Source organism: Haliotis rubra, unplaced genomic scaffold (assembly GCF_003918875.1).
Source record: "Haliotis rubra isolate DU_JTF1 unplaced genomic scaffold, ASM391887v1 Scf175, whole genome shotgun sequence".
In the NCBI taxonomy this organism is placed as follows: domain Eukaryota; kingdom Metazoa; phylum Mollusca; class Gastropoda; order Lepetellida; family Haliotidae; genus Haliotis; species Haliotis rubra.
In genome coordinates, this window is record NW_025765725.1 from 1,093,122 (window position 1) to 1,110,055 (window position 16,934).

Genomic DNA, 16,934 nt, shown 5'->3' on the forward strand with positions numbered 1-16,934 from the left:
AGTGATGCTTGTTATCCACATGTGGGTGGGCCATCTCAGACATACCACTATATGTTGATGAATCCCTTGTGTCTAGTGATGCTTGTTATCCTGCATGTGGGTGGGCCATCTCAGAAATACCACATACCACTATCCTGCAGGTGGGTGTCTGATGAAGAAACCCCTGTGTGTCTAGTGATGCTTGTTATCCTTGTGTCTAGTGACATGTGTAGGTGGGCCATCTCAGACATACCACTATATGTTGATGAAGCTCTTGTGTCTAGTGATGCTTGTTATCCTGCATGTGGGTGGGCCATCTCAGACATACCACTATATGTTGATGAAGCTCTTGTGTCTAGTGATGCTTGTTATCCTGCATGTGGGTGGGCCATCTCAGACGCACCACTATATGTGTTGATGAATCCTGCATGTGGGTGGGCCCTTGTGTCTAGTGATGCTTGTTATCCTGCATGTGGGTGGGCCATCTCAGACATACCACTATATGTTGATGAAGCTCTTGTGTCTAGTGATGCTTGTTATCCTACATGTGGGTGGGCCATCTCAGACATACCACTATATGTTGATGAATCCCTTGTGTCTAGTGATGCTTGTTATCCTACATGTGGGTGGGCCATCTCAGACATACCACTATATGTTGATGAATCCCTTGTGTCTAGTGATGCTTGTTATCCTACATGTGGGTGGGCCATCTCAGACATACCACTATATGTTGATGAATCCCTTGTGTCTAGTGATGCTTGTTATCCTACAGGTGGGTGGGCCATCTCAGACATACCACTATGTGTTGATGAAGCCCTTGTGTCTAGTGATGCTTGTTATCCTACATGTTGTGGGTGGGCCATCTCAGACATACCACTATATGTTGATGAATCCCTTTGTGTCTATTTGTGATGCTTGTTATCCTACATGTGGGTGGGCCATCTCAGACATACCACTATGTGTTGATGAATCCCTTGTGTCTAGTGATGCTTGTTATCCTACAGGTGGGTGGGCCATCTCAGACATACCACTATGTGTTGATGAATCCCTTGTGTCTAGTGATGCTTGTTATCCTACAGGTGGGTGGGCCATCTCAGACATACCACTATGTGTTGATGAAGCCCTTGTGTCTAGTGATGCTTGTTATCCTACAGGTGGGTGGGCTGTCTCAGTCATACCACTATATGTTGATGAAGCCCTTGTGTCTAGTGATGCTTGTTATCCTACAGGTGGGTGGGCCATCTCAGACATACCACTATATGTTGATGAAGCTCTTGTGTCTAGTGATGCTTGTTATCCTACAGGTAGGTGGGCCATCTCAGTCATACCACTATATGTTGATGAATCTGTTGTGTCTAGTGATGCTTGTTATCCTACAGGTGGGTGGGCCATCTCAGACATACCACTATATGTTGATGAAGCTCTTGTGTCTAGTGATGCTTGTTATCCTACAGGTGGGTGGGCTATCTCAGACATACCACTATATGTTGATGAAGCCCTTGTGTCTAGTGATGCTTGTTATCCTACAGGTAGGTGGGCCATCTCAGACCTACCACTATGTGTTGATGAAGCCCTTGTGTCTAGTGATGCTTGTTATCCTACAGGTGGGTGGGCCATCTCAGACCTACCACTATGTGTTGATGAAGCTCTTGTGTCTAGTGATGCTTGTTATCCTACAGGTGGGTGGGCCGTCTCAGCCCAGACAACCTCTACACAGGCGGTGGCTTCTTGGGCTTGGACAACATCAGTGTGATTGACAGGTCCAACACACCCCCTGGGTACACGCTGACGCAGGTGAGGGAGGTTCAGGGGGTACAGTGAGTGTGATGACATCAGACAAGAGAAAGACCAGGGCCACGTTCCTCAAAGTGATCGACAGTCGTAAGTCTATGTTAAAGTATGGGGGTTATGATCATCTTAGCGCTACCATCGCTTTGAGGAACGAGGCCCTGAGCACTGAAGAGATAACTAAAGTCAGTCAAATGGGAATTCATCTCCGACTTGAGTGATGACATTTTGAAACCAAACCCAAGGGACAATCTCCACATTTCTCAAATGTATAAATGCCCATCAATGCCTAATGCATGTGTCTGGACCATAATATATGAAGTACAGGTAAACTGCTTGATCTTTCTCCCACAAGAACCTGTATTCTATCACTGTGTTTACTTCCTTGAGTGGAATACTTTCATAAATTGGTTGTGTAATAATGTATCTCTGCTATACTGAAAATTATTGGTTTTGATTAACGTTGAAACATGTAACATCACCAGTGTTGATGGTCTGATCATCTGGCCATGTTCAGCGAAGTAATCAGAGGGAAGGGTCTTGGTGTTACACTACCTGGCACTTTGGCAGGGACAACAACTGGCCTACATGGAGCCAATGTGCTGTGTGTAAGTGGGGTAGTCATGTTGAAGCTGAGGCTGATGATAGTGGGATAGTGCTGTAGATCTGGTATTAGACTTGTACCAACAACCACAAACTCACAGATGTACACCGAGAGACACACACTCACAGATGTGCACAGCGACACACGGAGACACACATTCACAGACGTTCACAGCGACACACAGAGACACACACTCACAGATGTGCACAGAGACACACTCACAGACATGCACAACGACACACAGAGAAACACACTCACAGATGTGCATAGTGACACAGAGAGACACACACTCACAGACGTTCACAGCGACAAAGAGAAACACACACTCACAGATGTGCGCAGCAACACACAGAGACACACTCACAGACATGCACAACGACACACAGAAACACACTCACAGACATGCACAGCGACACAGAGAGACACACACACACAGACGTGCACAGCGACACACAGAGACACACATTCACAGATGTGCACAGCGACACACAGAGACACACTCACAGACATGCACAATGACACACAGAGAAACACACTCACAGATGTGCATAGTGACACAGAGACACACACTCACAGACGTGCACAGCAACAGAGAGACACACACTCACAGACGTGCACAGTCACACACAGACACACTCACAGACGTGCATAGCGACACACAGAGACACACTCTCACAGACGTGCATAGCGACACACAGACACACACTCACAGACGTGCACAGCGACACACAGAGACACTCACAGATGTGCACAGCGACACACAGAGACAAGAGCACAGACATGCACAGCGACAGAGAGAGACACACACACACGATTTGTACACACAGAGAGACACACAGACACAGAGAGACACACTCACAGATGTGCACAGCACCACACAGAGAAACACACTCACAGACGTGCACAGCAACACAGAGACACACACTCACAGACGTGCACAGCAACACAGAGAGAGACACACTCTCAGACGTGCACAGCAACACAGAGAGACACATACTCACAGACGTGCACAGCGACACACAGCGACATTCAAGCACAGATATGCACAGCGACAGGGAGAGAGACACACACACGATATGTACACACAGAGAGACACACACTCACAGAGAGACACACACTCACAGATGTGCACAGCGACACACAGAGACACACACTCACAGATGTGCACAGCGACACAGAGACACACACTCACAGACGTGCACAGCAACACAGAGAGACACACACGATATGTACACACACAGAGAGACACACAGACACAATGATATACACACAGGAGAACACAGACACGGGCACACACACGTGTACACAGATGTACACACACAAGGAGACACAGATGTACACACACAGAACACAGGCACACACACAAGGAAACAGACAGATGCACAAAGATATACACACACAGACACTCTAAACACAGGAGCACATGCACACACTTACACACGTGCACACACACAAAAACAAAACAAACACAAAATTAAGCAAAACAATATGTACATGAACATCACAATATATGGGCATCAATTTTGAACAAAATATCAAACCCATGTGACCACACCTGCCCAGCGTACATCATTATTAATGTTTGCTGTTACTTTTCAGGCTGATGGGTCAGCATGGGTGGCACTCGCCGCTCTCAACATGGCTGACATATCTCTCCACGTGGGAGTCAGTCAACCGAGCTGTTTCCACCAATCAAAACACTTCTTAGATATCTTCCTACACATCGCAGTGCAGATGAATCGCAGCGTTGATGATGGAGGTAACAGTGTTGGTGTTATATTGTAACTGCTGACTTTGTAGAGTTAGTGACACAGATGAAATCAGTCCTACTGACTGTGTGTTGCATGATCAGATTAACAGTGATGAACACAAGGCATCAGTTAGGGTGGAGGCCACTTGAGAAGTTTGGCTTACTGACTTTTTCACTTTATGTTTGGAACAATTTGACCTGTCACCGATGTGGTTTCTCGCGATCTCACTATTTCCACTGTGAAAACAATTTGTTGACGTGATTGTCTAGCCACAATAAATATGACTTTTAACAAAACAAAATATATACGTATCCATTTTCTGTCAAGTAACCTTCATTTCGAGGCATGAGTAGACCCAATATGACAGAGATTGCTGTGATTATTGCGAACTGAAGTTATAATTATCAGTAACTGCCAGTTGTGTTCTGGTCTAAGTTGGCCGCAACTATGACCCCATCACGGGGGTTGGCTTATGTACGAACCATATCATTTTAATACTGATTTGAAGGGCCAAGTTAGGGGGTCGGCTTATCTACGCAATATACGGTAGTTGACGTATGAAATGACAAGATGACTGGTGATGTGAGAGTAATTTCCACACCAGTCCTGTCTTCCTGTCTAAATATACTAACACACACACTACTGCCCACAGCTGAATCTTTACAGAAACAATGTCACACAAATACAACACGGTTCTGCCATGGGGGCGGCATGGTAGCCTAGCAGTTAAAGTGTTCGCTCGTCATGCCGAAGACCCAGGTTCGATTCCCCACATGGGTATGGGCTCTTGCTGTTGATCCCTGGATGGTCTGGTCCTGACTCGATTATTTACAGACCACTGTCATAAAGCTGAGTGCAGTATTGAACAAACAAACAAACAAACAAACAAACATGTTATTTTCCATTCAATGTACCCCTACTGTTATTCAGTAGCTCTAAATGAAGCAAGTCTAGATTTTTCTCAGGTTAAAGACTAAATCTCACTCAATGTCCTTTTCAGTTTAAATGGAGTTCTTTGTTTCTATCAAATATATTTTCATAGACTAAGCATTAGTCTAATGTCCAAGCTACAAACAAACAAACATGTATTCCAGTAAATTCTTTTGTGTTATTCCAGGCTTGTGGCATCCCGGAGATCAGTTCTACTATGATGTCCTGCAACATGAGACAGAGCTGATCCCCATACGGCTCAAGTCACTCGTGGGTCTGGTGTCTCTGTTTGCTGCTGCTGTCATCGACGTTCCTGCTGCTGCTGCAGCTGTTGCAGAGAGGCTGGAGAAATGTACCGCCAAGGAAAAGGAGCACGTGAGATATCCTAACTTGTAATACTTTGTGTAAGACGCTAAGGCAGTAATTGTTTGATCAGCATTTTACGAGTTGGTGAGTAAATAGTAAAGCATGCAACTTTATGGTTGACAACTTCTTGTTTTTTGCATGGAGCAATATATGCACAGAGAATTTAGTTAAGCACCCCCTGACATATATCACGATTGAATGAGAGCCCGATCTTAACCCTTTAGAGCATATCTGGGACATGATTGGTCGTCTTGTGCTACAAAGGGATCCTCCTGTACAGAACCTGGTCCAAATGGAAGCTGCTTTACATAAGGCATGGCGTAGACTGCTCCTTTAGAGGATCAGGAGGCTGACAGGGGGTATGAGGAGGAGAGTGCTGGCTGTGATACAGTCACATGGAGGTTACACTTGGTGTTGACCTTGAATCGTGTAAGACACCCAAAATGACATTTTGAATGTTCACATTCACCAATAAATTCAACATTAAACATTCCAAGGTCATACTTGTACAGACATGGTTTTGCATGAAAATCAGTGGTGGTTTTTTTTCAAAAATGAGCAATTATCATCATAAAATTAACATGGATTCCAATTATTTCGTTGTTTGTTATGAGCCAAAGGAACATACGGGTCAGAAAAAGTCTTGTTTTTCCATCGTGGTCTCACGAGAAGATTTATGTACGAGTTGAAAACCTCCCATTGCAAAAATACAGGGGGTGCTTAATTAACTTCTTTGTGTATAGATTCGTACACTGTCATCCAGAGATGCCAACCCATACGATTTTATGGTATTCATTACGAAAAAACAACACAAAATACGCGACAACTATAGCAGTAAAAATGTTCAAATTTTTTTTAAAAATACATTCGATTAAATTATCAAATAGCATACATACCATACACAATAAATTTCAACCACATTTTATTCAGGTACCAAGCTATATATGCATACTTACTACTGATTTAGGTGAGTACAATGTCAAGGTCTTGGACAATATGTTTACATATTTTATTTAATATGAAAATATTTTGGAAAAGTTACTACTAATTTTGGCCACAAAATAATAATTTTTGCATCAGTTTTTTGCCAAAATGCAAATTGGGCTAAACTAGGGTTTGCGTCTCTGTGTCATCAAACTAAAGTGGCTAATGAGACCAGAGGGGTAGGCTGATCCTTCTCATAGGCCCCAAAAGCTATCAACAAACAAATTAAACAAAACATGAAAGAACGGCAAGCAAGTTTTTCTTTAACAGTTCCATTTTACATGCAAATGTTTGGTCCACAGTGGCTGCATTTGGATGCTTGACATAACTATATTTGACATTGGTACAAGAATCTGTATTGTGATGTTGCATTCACGTAACAAAACAAGTTGTCATAAAGTTTGTTCAATATTGCATGTCCCAACTTCTAAAATGTCACTCAAAGAAGTTGATATAAATTGGCCAGAAATGCAGTTTCATTTTAATAATCCGTAATCTTTTTTATATTATCCATTTGTTACCCTGATCCAACTTTTAGTGAATCCCACCTTGGTGTGTCCGTCTGCTGCAGGTATATAAGATGGAGGACAACAGGTACTATCTGTCCCTCGTCCCCAAGTCTCGGCTGCAGCACATCCTACAAGCTGTCTGTGATCCTGACCTGTTTCTGTCTCCATTTGGTGTCCGCTCATTAGCAAAGGTTTGTTGTATTGACCACAATAGACTCCCCCTTTAAACACACAGAACTGTACTCAGCAGGTCTGGACATTGCCCTGATTCTCATATTGCGATATATTGCAATAATTTAAGAGATAAATTCATAAATTCATAATTGCTCTCTGTGTGCGACATCATCTTCTTGGTTGCTGTCACACCATACTTTCAGGCTCCCCGTCCCCATTGTGTATGGCTGTATGCCAATGGTTTACAGGTAAATAAAATGATATAGAGCCTTAAAGGGGCACTGATCCAGTGCAATTTCTGTGGACTCGTTGTTGCTTCTGTTATTGTTTTTCTCCCATGAGTACCTGAATGATATCCCATAATTCTTGACTGGTTCGTGACCTCTGCTGCGCATGCGTAATTAATAGTCCTATAGGTATAGATTGATCAACAAAAAGAAAAATTTTTTTACTCGATAATATTTCCATCTTGATTATTATGATAACAAATGAAAACATTTTGCAGTTTAACCATCTGCCAGTAGTGAAAAGTGTTAGGACTGAAAAATAACGAAGTCAATGTGCGTCTTTATATTTTGTCTTATAATCCTAAATAGTTTATTATTATATTTGTATGCATTTGAAACCTAATAAAATGCACACGATCTGCTTATACTCATTGTGAATTTATAACATGATTGTAGTATCTAGACATTTTATAGATTGCCAACGTCAATTATGTATTATTTCACACACACGCCCCAAGTACGACCTAGTGGATGTTGTTTGCCTCATTACACTTCACGGCGAAAAAATTCAAAACCGACTAAAGTTACAGCAAAAATGTCAGGCTATCCTACCTTATCCGAGGAATGTATCCATCAATATCCACATAAAGGAACGACATGCCATTCACATTCAGCTGATAAAGAATCCTGCTCCATGTCATGTGTATTGTAACAGTCTAATATGCGAAAAAGTGATATATGGTTTCAGGTTTTTCACATTGGTGTAGAGTCTGATTGGTCACCCAAGATAGCACACCTGGCAACTAATTGCATGATGTTCGCCATTCTTTAACAAAGTAATTTAGTTAGCCAATAATGAGCAATCAATCAATGCATTGGCGGTTAATACTTTGAAGGAAGGACGTTGTTTTCACACAGGCACTTTACGACAGGGCGTATTCAGTATAGATTAGTAAATCTACATACATAAACACTACCTTTTGACAAATTCCCTGTGCAAACACGGGTTACAGAAAGGGAATATTAATCGCTGTATTGCATGCAGTTTTGATTGCCTGACAAAAGCTTATAGGCCGACAGTTAGGATGATGCGAACGGAACTGCATTGTTGTATAAGAAATGCATATACGCATTTGCTGTATATAACTATTTACCTAAGTAAATTTTCAGATTTTTCTAGCAATGGCAAGGTGGGGTTGCTTAGTTTCGGATTCAAATACATCAAATGTGTGTTTTTAAACTCAAGTCAGACCTTATCCCAAGCAAAACCAGAACTCAAGTGACGTCTAAACTCAAGTCAGACCTTATCCCAAGCAAAACCAGAACTCAAGTGACATCTAAACTCAAGTCAGACCTTATCCCAAGCAAAACCAGAACTCAAGTGACGTCTAAACTCAAGTCAGACCTTATCCCAAGCAAAACCAGAACTCAAGTGACGTCTAAACTCACGTGCGACCGATTTGATAATTTCCCATGTGGTCAGCAACACATGGTCTGACCACATGGAAAAAGTCATGCTCCTCGGTTTTCTGCGAAGTTCGAACTGTTTGTCTCCAGACCAATCTGTTTGTGGACAGGTCTACGAGAGAGAGCCATACAGCCTGGTGCTGGAGCCTGACACCTCAGCCTACACAGTCCGATACAACCCAGGGGAGTCCAACTCTGACATGTTCGGTGGGAACAGCAACTGGAGAGGTCCAGTCTGGCTCTGCAGTGAGTGTTGATGGTGTTTGGTGTCGTCACTGGGGAGGTTTGTGTAGTCAGGAAGCATGGTAGCATCCTTTCCTGTGCAAAACAATTCTTGTGTCATGAATATTATTTGCGGGGTTGTAGTAAATACTGAAGACTGAGTTACACATCATTTGATATACATATGTTCTTGTGATTTGAAGTGTTCCATATGTATCAGACCCGTGAAGATCCAGGTTAGAATTGATCTTCAGTAACCCATGCTTGTCGTAAGGGGTGACTAAACGATCAGATGGTCAGGCTCACTGACTTGGTTGACACATGTCATTGTATCCCAAATGCGTAGATCAATGCTCATGCTGTTGATCACTGGATTGTCTAGTCCAGATCGGATTATTTACAGATCATATAGCTGGAATATTGCTGAGTGCAGCGTAAAACTAAACTCACTCAATCGCTCCATATGTATCCTCACACAGAATCAGGACTCATGTGTTGATTCATCACTATATTTACAACAATGGTACTGTCCTTCTAACTGGCATACTGATCGTGGTGGGGAATTAGCTCAACAGAGAGCCCAAAGTCAGAAGAAGGTACCATATATGACCGTAAATAAGCCAAATTTTAAGGACCAAAAGAGGCAGTCTGTAGGAGGGGGTCAGCTTATGTCCAGCATACACCAGTGCTGATGCAAGAGAGTTTGACGTCAACGAGATGCAGGTTCAAAACTGGAGGAAGGAGAACACATCCCTGATGGAAATGCCCAAGGGCAAAATATCAAGGCGATTTACTTTATGACCATATGTCAAACCTAAAGACGTCATTGCCAAAATAGGTTTTGGAAAAAAGACAAACATCATCCACCATTGAACTCTGACCTCTACAAGGTCAAGAAGGAAAAATTCAGGGACCCTCATCGTTTAAAGCTTCGTCCACTTGGAGAGCACGCTTTATGGATAGGAGGATTCTCGCCCTTAGAGAGAATACACATATCACACAGAAGCTCCTGGAACAAGTAAACACAAAAGTGGACACCTTTGTGATAAAGAAACACAAATCCCTCAACTACAAACTATGACAAAGTGGCAATATGGACAAAAGACCCTGAAGTTTCGACATGCTCGGATCTAACACTGTGGATATCAAAGGATCGAAGACAGTATCCAAGAAAACAATGGGAAATGAAAAGCATTTTACTGTGGTGCTTGCCTGCATGGCAGACGGAACCAAACTCAAGCCTATAATTATTTTCAACGGAAGACTATGCCAAAGGACTAATTTCCATTGAGTGTTATCATGGCGGTGCATCCCAATTGATGAGATGAGATGAGATGCTAGTAAATCGCTGGGTGGAAGATATTTGGGCTTATAAACCTCCAGTGACATTACTATTGTCTGCCAGCTTCTCCTTTTACTGAGTAAAGGCAGTACCGCAGGCATTTTCCAAGAAATCCCAGGGATTTTCTTCAGAATTGCCCAAGGACTTTCTGAGTAATTTAATTATTTTACTTGTTCAAGTTTTGAAGATTGATGTACTTTTGTCTTGCTATTACTGAATATTTGTTTGTAAAATATCTCTCTATTGAAACCTTCCAATATATTGTGCCGATGCCTGGATTTGAACCTGCAACCCTTCACTTACTAGCTTGATGGTTTTATCCACTAGGCTATGAAGGATCGCTGTCAAGAATGAAGAATGTGATTAATTGTCAGTATGAACCATGTGCTCCTCACAAGACAGGTTGTGCGGGCAGTGCACGTGCAGGACACGGGTAGCGCGTGCAGAGCATGTGCATCCTCGGTTTTGATCCTTCACTACAAGACCAGGTGACATCAGGGGAAGTAAGTCACTGCTTGTCTTGGACATGTTTAGGGAACATTTGTGCCAGACAGTGAAGAAAACACACCAGGCCATAATACCAGGTGGATGTACATCTTTACTACAACCGCTGGATGTGTCCCTAAATAAACCATTCAAGACAAACGTGTTGAAAAAGTGGCCCAGGTGGATGGTGGATGGTGACCACACCTTTACCAAACCAAACACAATGAGAAAAGCTCCAGTGCAGTAAGTAGCCAAGTGGGTAAAAGACTCACTGACATAGTTGTTAATTCGTTTCTTAAATGTGGTATTTCTAATGCTATGGACGGTTCTCAAGCCTAGGCTTTATGCGAGTAGTTTGTTTCAGCTGAATCGAGAAATGATAAAGAAGATCTCCTGGGGTGTGCAAATCTGTGTTATGATGATGAATCCGTGGCAGATTCTGGCCAGTGAAGACAGGGGACAGACAAAATCCCAACCAGACAAAATCCCATAGGACAATATTTCTTTGCACAAAATCCCCCACAAAAATGACCAACATAGGACAAAATCCCATTTTTATGTGTTATTGTTACCCTTTTTCACCAAGATGCCAGTGAGTTAATTATCATGTTTTCATGACAGCAGCCAGTGAAATAAGTCGATTAGCAGGTTTCGTAACAGAGGCCAGTGGCTGCATTGATGAATTATACAAATGCATCTGTGATGATGACAGTGTTTATCTGTTTTCCAAAATGGAAGTACTGAAGAGCAGTAAGGGAGGAGTTAAAATAGAATTAGATGGATTTTGTACACTAAGAAGGTTACACATAAGAGCAGTATTAGGTGAAATTGAAACTCCAGCAACCTATCAACCCAGGTGAAATAAGACAACAGCCCATCCGATTGTCTTCAAACTGTCTGTCTGGAATGTCCATGATATGACCAGGAACAATCAGCAGCACGCCAACAATCCTTCTGAAGTTTGGAATTCCAGTTTCAAGCATTTAATCAGCCATAATTTACTTATGAGGAAAAATACAAATATCCATTTAAAAAAAATTGTGTGTCATTTTTCATACTGTTGGGATTTTGTCCTCAGTGTGCAGACATTTTGTACTATGGGATTTTGTCCGGTTGGAATTTTGTACTGGTGTTTTTGTCCTACCCTCATGAAGATAGTGACACTGAGTTTGAAGGATTCACTTGCCAGAACTTGCGATGTAAATAACGTCGTTTTCCATGTCTGCCGTAATCAAATGTGTACTGTACTTATGTACATGTACATATAGTTACGAGCAGAAAAAATGCGACAAAAAACTTTATTCTGTAGATCTGATCCTACTATCAAAAAAGCCGAAGTACATTGTTTCTAGCTGCCAGTAGCTTGCCTCATTGGTATGGAATCATCTCCCTTGGGTTCAGGGATGGCTTGATCACCTGACCTCGTTGCTAGCAGACGATACCCGAAGCTTTGCCATGACGTTACAAAACAACAGAAATCGACTCTTGGCATATTATGAAGCAGGTATTACATCTGTAACTAGACTTGTGAAACTGACGGGACTGCATTGGGCCTCTGTTTACCGAAATTTGAAGAAATTTGACGCAGGGTTAGGGACAGAGCGACCGGCTGGATCGGGATGTCGTGCTAATCTTGGGGCAAATGACAGACGACGTATCGCTCGTCTCTCGGCCCCGTACCCACACTGGTCTGCAAAACAGCTTGCCATGAAGGCGTCAAGTCAAGGAACCCCTAAGGTATCAGAATGGACAATCAGAAGATCTTTAAAGCAATCTGGATATGTCAAGCGAGTGCCGAAGAAAGTTCCATTGATGACAACAGCACATATGGAGAAAAGGCTCGAGTGGTGCAGGGAAATGCAGGGTACAGACTTTTGAAATGTGATTTTTATGGACGAATCAAAGTTTCAGTTTTATAGGATCACAAGAAAGAGGTGGTCAAGAGGTGGATGTAGCTGCAAAATGGTTCTGAAGTTCTCACCCAGCGGTTTGGGGTGGTATAGGCAAACTCTGGGGTAATGCCGCTGCTAACTATTACAGGAAGGATGGATTCACGCAAGTACTGTCAACTTATACAAGAAGGCATAGTGGAATCCCATATAGGACAGAGTGGAATACCTTTCAAACTTTCACAGGACAATGCACCTGTACACAAGTCAAGACACACCTGTAACTGGTTTGAAACGAGTCACGTGACCTTACAGAAATTTCCAGTGGCATCACCAGACCTGAACCCAATTGAAAATGTGTGGCAGATTATGAAGGACAAATTAGAAAAGTTGGAACCGAAGAGTGTCGTTGAGTGGTCTAATCTCATCAGTCAAATATGGGTGGGCCTACCCCAGGACTACATAGACAATTTGATTGACAGCATGGGACGCTGTATTCAGCAGTGCATCGAGAGAAACGATGGACTAACAGACTATTGACTTGCATAAATGTAAACTTCAGTATCCAGAGTGGATGTATGAAAAATATAACGGAATGTATCAGTAAATCAATTTTGAAACTACATCTGTGAAAAGTCGCATTTTCTGCTCATTACTGTATTATTATTGTGCTTTAACCATAATAGTTCACGGCGAAAGTGTGCTTTATAACACTATATATGAGGGGTAGAGCAAACTGTATTTCTTAAGTAAAAGCTTTTTCAGGGCTCTATGTTTTTGTTAATCCAGTGAACTATCTGATAGTGGAGAGTCTGGACACAGCCAGTGAGGTGTATGGAAACACTTACAGGATAGAACATCCCACTGGTTCTGGGCACATGGCATCGCTGGCAGATGTTGCAGCAAATGTTTCTGAACGTGTGGTGGCTCTGTTCCTGCCTGGTGCTGATGGTGTTAGGCCTATTCATGGTGGGTTGTGCTGCATTGTAACAACTTTCAAACACTCACATGTACCTCGAGTTATGCTGTACATACTTGTTAAAGTTCTAAACGGCTTGGTTGGATTCACTTTAAATGGACCAACCATTTCATTTTCTCAAAAAGTCTTGGATTATTTTTGAAATGAATCATGAAGTGTCCCACAAAAGAATGAAAGAGCTTATGCAATTTTGTGTCAGGTTTTGCACAAAAAGAAAAAAGATTCACTTCAGAAGCTGGGTATTAAAAAAAATGGTAAAAATGCTAAATTGTTCCGAAGGTGTGATGATAACCTATTCCTGTCCCGAATTCAATCACATCACAACCCCCAAACCACACCCAACATAAGATTGTTTTATTCAACACTGAGTTGCTCCTCAATGTCGGTCCACAGGCAGCTACACACAGTACTACACACGGCCAGGGTGGAGACACCTGCTGCTGTTCTATGAGTTCTTCCATGCCGAGTCTGGCAGAGGCTGCGGAGCCAGGTGAGATAACATTGTTATATACTATACCTGGTGAGGTAGCATTGTTATATACTGTACCTGGTGAGATAGCATTATGATATACTGTACCTGGTGAGATAACATTTTTGTATACTGTAACCAGGTGAGATAACATTGTCGTATACTGTAGCCAGGTGAGATAACATTGTTATATACTGTACCCGGTGAGATAACATTGTTATATGCTATAACCCGATAAGACACCATTGTCATACCCTATAGTCAAGTGAGATAGTATTGTTATACCAGATTTTACAATTTTAATGTTTACGTTTGATGTGTTGCAGCCATCAGACAGGCTGGACGGCGCTTGTGCTGGAGTTCCTCTACAGAAAACATGGCTGTAGACAAGCCCATCAAGATAAAGGGGTTAATTCATGACAACAGGAACTGAAATGGCAGCAATGTTGAAGTTGACAAGAATCACGGAGACAAGGCATCACATCACCCACTTGGTCACCCCAGAAGACAAGAAGGCTGGAGACAAGTCATCACATTACCCACTTGGCCACCCCAGCAGACAGGAAGGCTGGAGACAAGTCATCACATTACCCACTTGGCCACCCCAGCAGACAGGAATGCTGGAGACAAGTCATCACATTACCCACTTGGCCACCCCAGCAGACAGGAAGGCTGGAGACAAGTCATCACATTACCCACTTGGCCACCCCAGCAGACAGGAATGCTGGAGACAAGTCATCACATTACCCACTTGGCCACCCCAGCAGACAGGAAGGCTGGAGACAAGTCATGCCATTACATGGAGACAAGCCCACTTGGCCACCCCAGCAGACAGGAAGGTTGGAGACAAGTCATCACATTACCCACTTGGCCGCTCCAGCAGACAGGAATGCTGGAGACAAGTCATCACATTACCCAACCGAGCAGGCAAGAAGGTTGGAGACAGTCATGCCATTACCCACTTGGCCACCCCAGCAGACAGGAAGGTTGGAGACAAGTCATCACATTACCCACTTGGCCACCCCAGCAGACAGGAAGGTTGGAGACAAGTCATCACATTACCCACTTGGCCACCCCAGCAGACAGGAAGGCTGGAGACAAGTCATCACATTACCCACTTGGCCACCCCAGCAGACAGGAAGGTTGGAGACAAGTCATCACATTACCCACCCACTTGGCCACCCCAGCAGACAGGAAGGCTGGAGACAAGTCATCACATTACCCACTTGGCCACCCCAGCAGACAGGAAGGCTGGAGACAAGTCATCACATTACCCACTTGGCCACCCCAGCAGACAGGAAGGTTGGAGACAAGTCATCACATTACCCACTTGGCCACCCCAGCAGACAGGAAGGTTGGAGACAAGTCATCACATTACCCACCCCACCCCAGAGACAGGAAGGCTGGAGACAAGTCATCACATTCACTTGGTCACCCCACTTGGTCACCACCAGGAGACAGGAAGGAAGGCTGGAGACAAGGCATCACATTACCCACTTGGCCACCCCAGGAGACAGGAAGGCTGGAGACAAGCCATCACATTACCCACTTGGCCACCCCAGCAGACAGGAAGGTTGGAGTCAAGTCATCACATTACCCACCCCAGAAGACAGGAAGGCTGGAGACAAGTCATCACATTACCCACTTGGCCACTCCAACAGACAGGAAGGTTGGAGACAAGTCATCACATTACCCACTTGGCCACCCCAGCAGACAAGAAGGCTGGAGACAAGTCATCACATTACCCACCCCAGCAGACAGGAAGGCTGGAGACAAGTCATCACATTACCCACTTGGCCACCCCAGCAGACAAGAAGGCTGGAGACAAGTCATCACATTACCCACCCCAGCAGACAGGAAGGCTGGAGACAAGTCATCACATTACCCACTTGGCCACCCCAGCAGACAGGAAGGCAGAAGACAAGTCATCACATTACCCACTTGGCCACCCCAACATCATATTACCATCAGCGGAAACCCTCCAAACCGGCTTTCTTTGGGACTAGCAAATAATGCTTGTATAGAGGGTGTCGCCTACTTAGGTAATCCTTATCCATACTCCTTTTATCAGTCAACATCAATGAGCTTAATGCCGATGGTATTCACTGTGTTGTTAATACACGTTCGGCCAATCAGCCAATAAAAAGGAGAGCCGAGATACCAGATGCCAGTTTAGAGAGTGTTAATAACTGTACAAACTGTCAATTGGGCGGTCTTTGTTGTGCAGAAATACGGAATAGACTGACACTGGATTGGAGGGCGTGTAAATGATCATAAATTAACTAGCTTCTGCCGGGACCAAATTCTAGTGCCGATATTGAGAGCATGTCGGATTGGACGGCTGCCTGTTTTGAGGGCTTCCACTGTACTTGTTTTGTTAAAAATATCGGAGAATAGTTGTACTCTTTATTTATCCATTGCTATGTATCAAACAAGGAAATAGTGTTTAAGTAAATTATCATAATACCTAGTTTGATAATCATTATAAAAATGGCCAGAGAACCAAGAAGTGTTGTAACAATTTTGACCCAAACTTGCGAGGAGGTAAATTTGCCTGAATCTAGCTCCTTTCTGAAATGTGTATGCATGTAATGATGAGAATAACAGATTACAGTAGTAAGTACTCATTTTTACCTTTTGTTAGGTATTTTATAACTTCAATGTTTTTAATGTCATTTTGGCCAGTGAATTCTGTGATCAAATCTGTTACTGCTGTTTTGATGCTCTGTTGTGTATTTCTGTGAAAAGTGACGGACAACATTGGAAAT

At 43.1% G+C, this 16,934-nt stretch overlaps 2 protein-coding genes across 4 annotated transcripts in view; both read left to right on the plus strand.

Moving 5' to 3' along the window:
- The window catches only part of LOC124272999 (uncharacterized protein YMR196W-like), a 54,279-nt gene extending 39,649 nt beyond the window's left edge, over positions 1 to 14,630 (plus strand). The window contains exons 13-20 of the mRNA XM_046708236.1: positions 1,659 to 1,773; positions 3,971 to 4,130; positions 5,240 to 5,427; positions 6,974 to 7,102; positions 8,890 to 9,025; positions 13,508 to 13,687; positions 14,091 to 14,187; positions 14,493 to 14,630. Of these exons, the coding sequence (XP_046564192.1) occupies positions 1,659 to 1,773; positions 3,971 to 4,130; positions 5,240 to 5,427; positions 6,974 to 7,102; positions 8,890 to 9,025; positions 13,508 to 13,687; positions 14,091 to 14,187; positions 14,493 to 14,586 (1,099 nt within the window). The 3' untranslated portion in view covers positions 14,587 to 14,630. The remainder of the gene's footprint in view (positions 1 to 1,658; positions 1,774 to 3,970; positions 4,131 to 5,239; positions 5,428 to 6,973; positions 7,103 to 8,889; positions 9,026 to 13,507; positions 13,688 to 14,090; positions 14,188 to 14,492) is intronic.
- On the plus strand, positions 14,590 to 16,467 carry LOC124273000. 3 transcript variants are annotated; one of them, XM_046708237.1, is made up of 4 exons: positions 14,590 to 14,865; positions 15,189 to 15,308; positions 15,365 to 15,520; positions 15,784 to 16,467. In XM_046708237.1, exons 1-4 carry the CDS (start codon positions 14,601 to 14,603, stop codon positions 16,170 to 16,172), a joined length of 930 nt encoding a protein of 309 aa, XP_046564193.1. In that variant the 5' UTR covers positions 14,590 to 14,600; the 3' UTR covers positions 16,173 to 16,467. The 3 variants fall into 3 exon arrangements, 1 of the variants encoding a protein (XP_046564193.1); XR_006897518.1 differs by lacking the exon at positions 14,590 to 14,865 and adding an exon at positions 15,060 to 15,101 and having other exon boundaries at positions 15,153 to 15,308; XR_006897519.1 differs by lacking the exons at positions 14,590 to 14,865; positions 15,189 to 15,308; positions 15,365 to 15,520 and adding an exon at positions 15,678 to 15,739.
- Positions 16,468 to 16,934: the final 467 nt, after the last annotated feature.

Bases quoted from the DNA above. Each gene is read 5' to 3' on its own strand.
- LOC124273000 (XM_046708237.1), top strand. From the start codon at position 14,601: ATGGCAGCAATGTTGAAGTTGACAAGAATCACGGAGACAAGGCATCAC. The intron at 14,866-15,188 runs TTGGCCACCCCA...CCACTTGGCCAC, and splicing joins CAAGTCATCACATTACCCAC to CCCAGCAGACAGGAAGGTTG. The intron at 15,521-15,783 runs GTTGGAGACAAG...GAAGACAGGAAG, and splicing joins CCACCCCAGCAGACAGGAAG to GCTGGAGACAAGTCATCACA.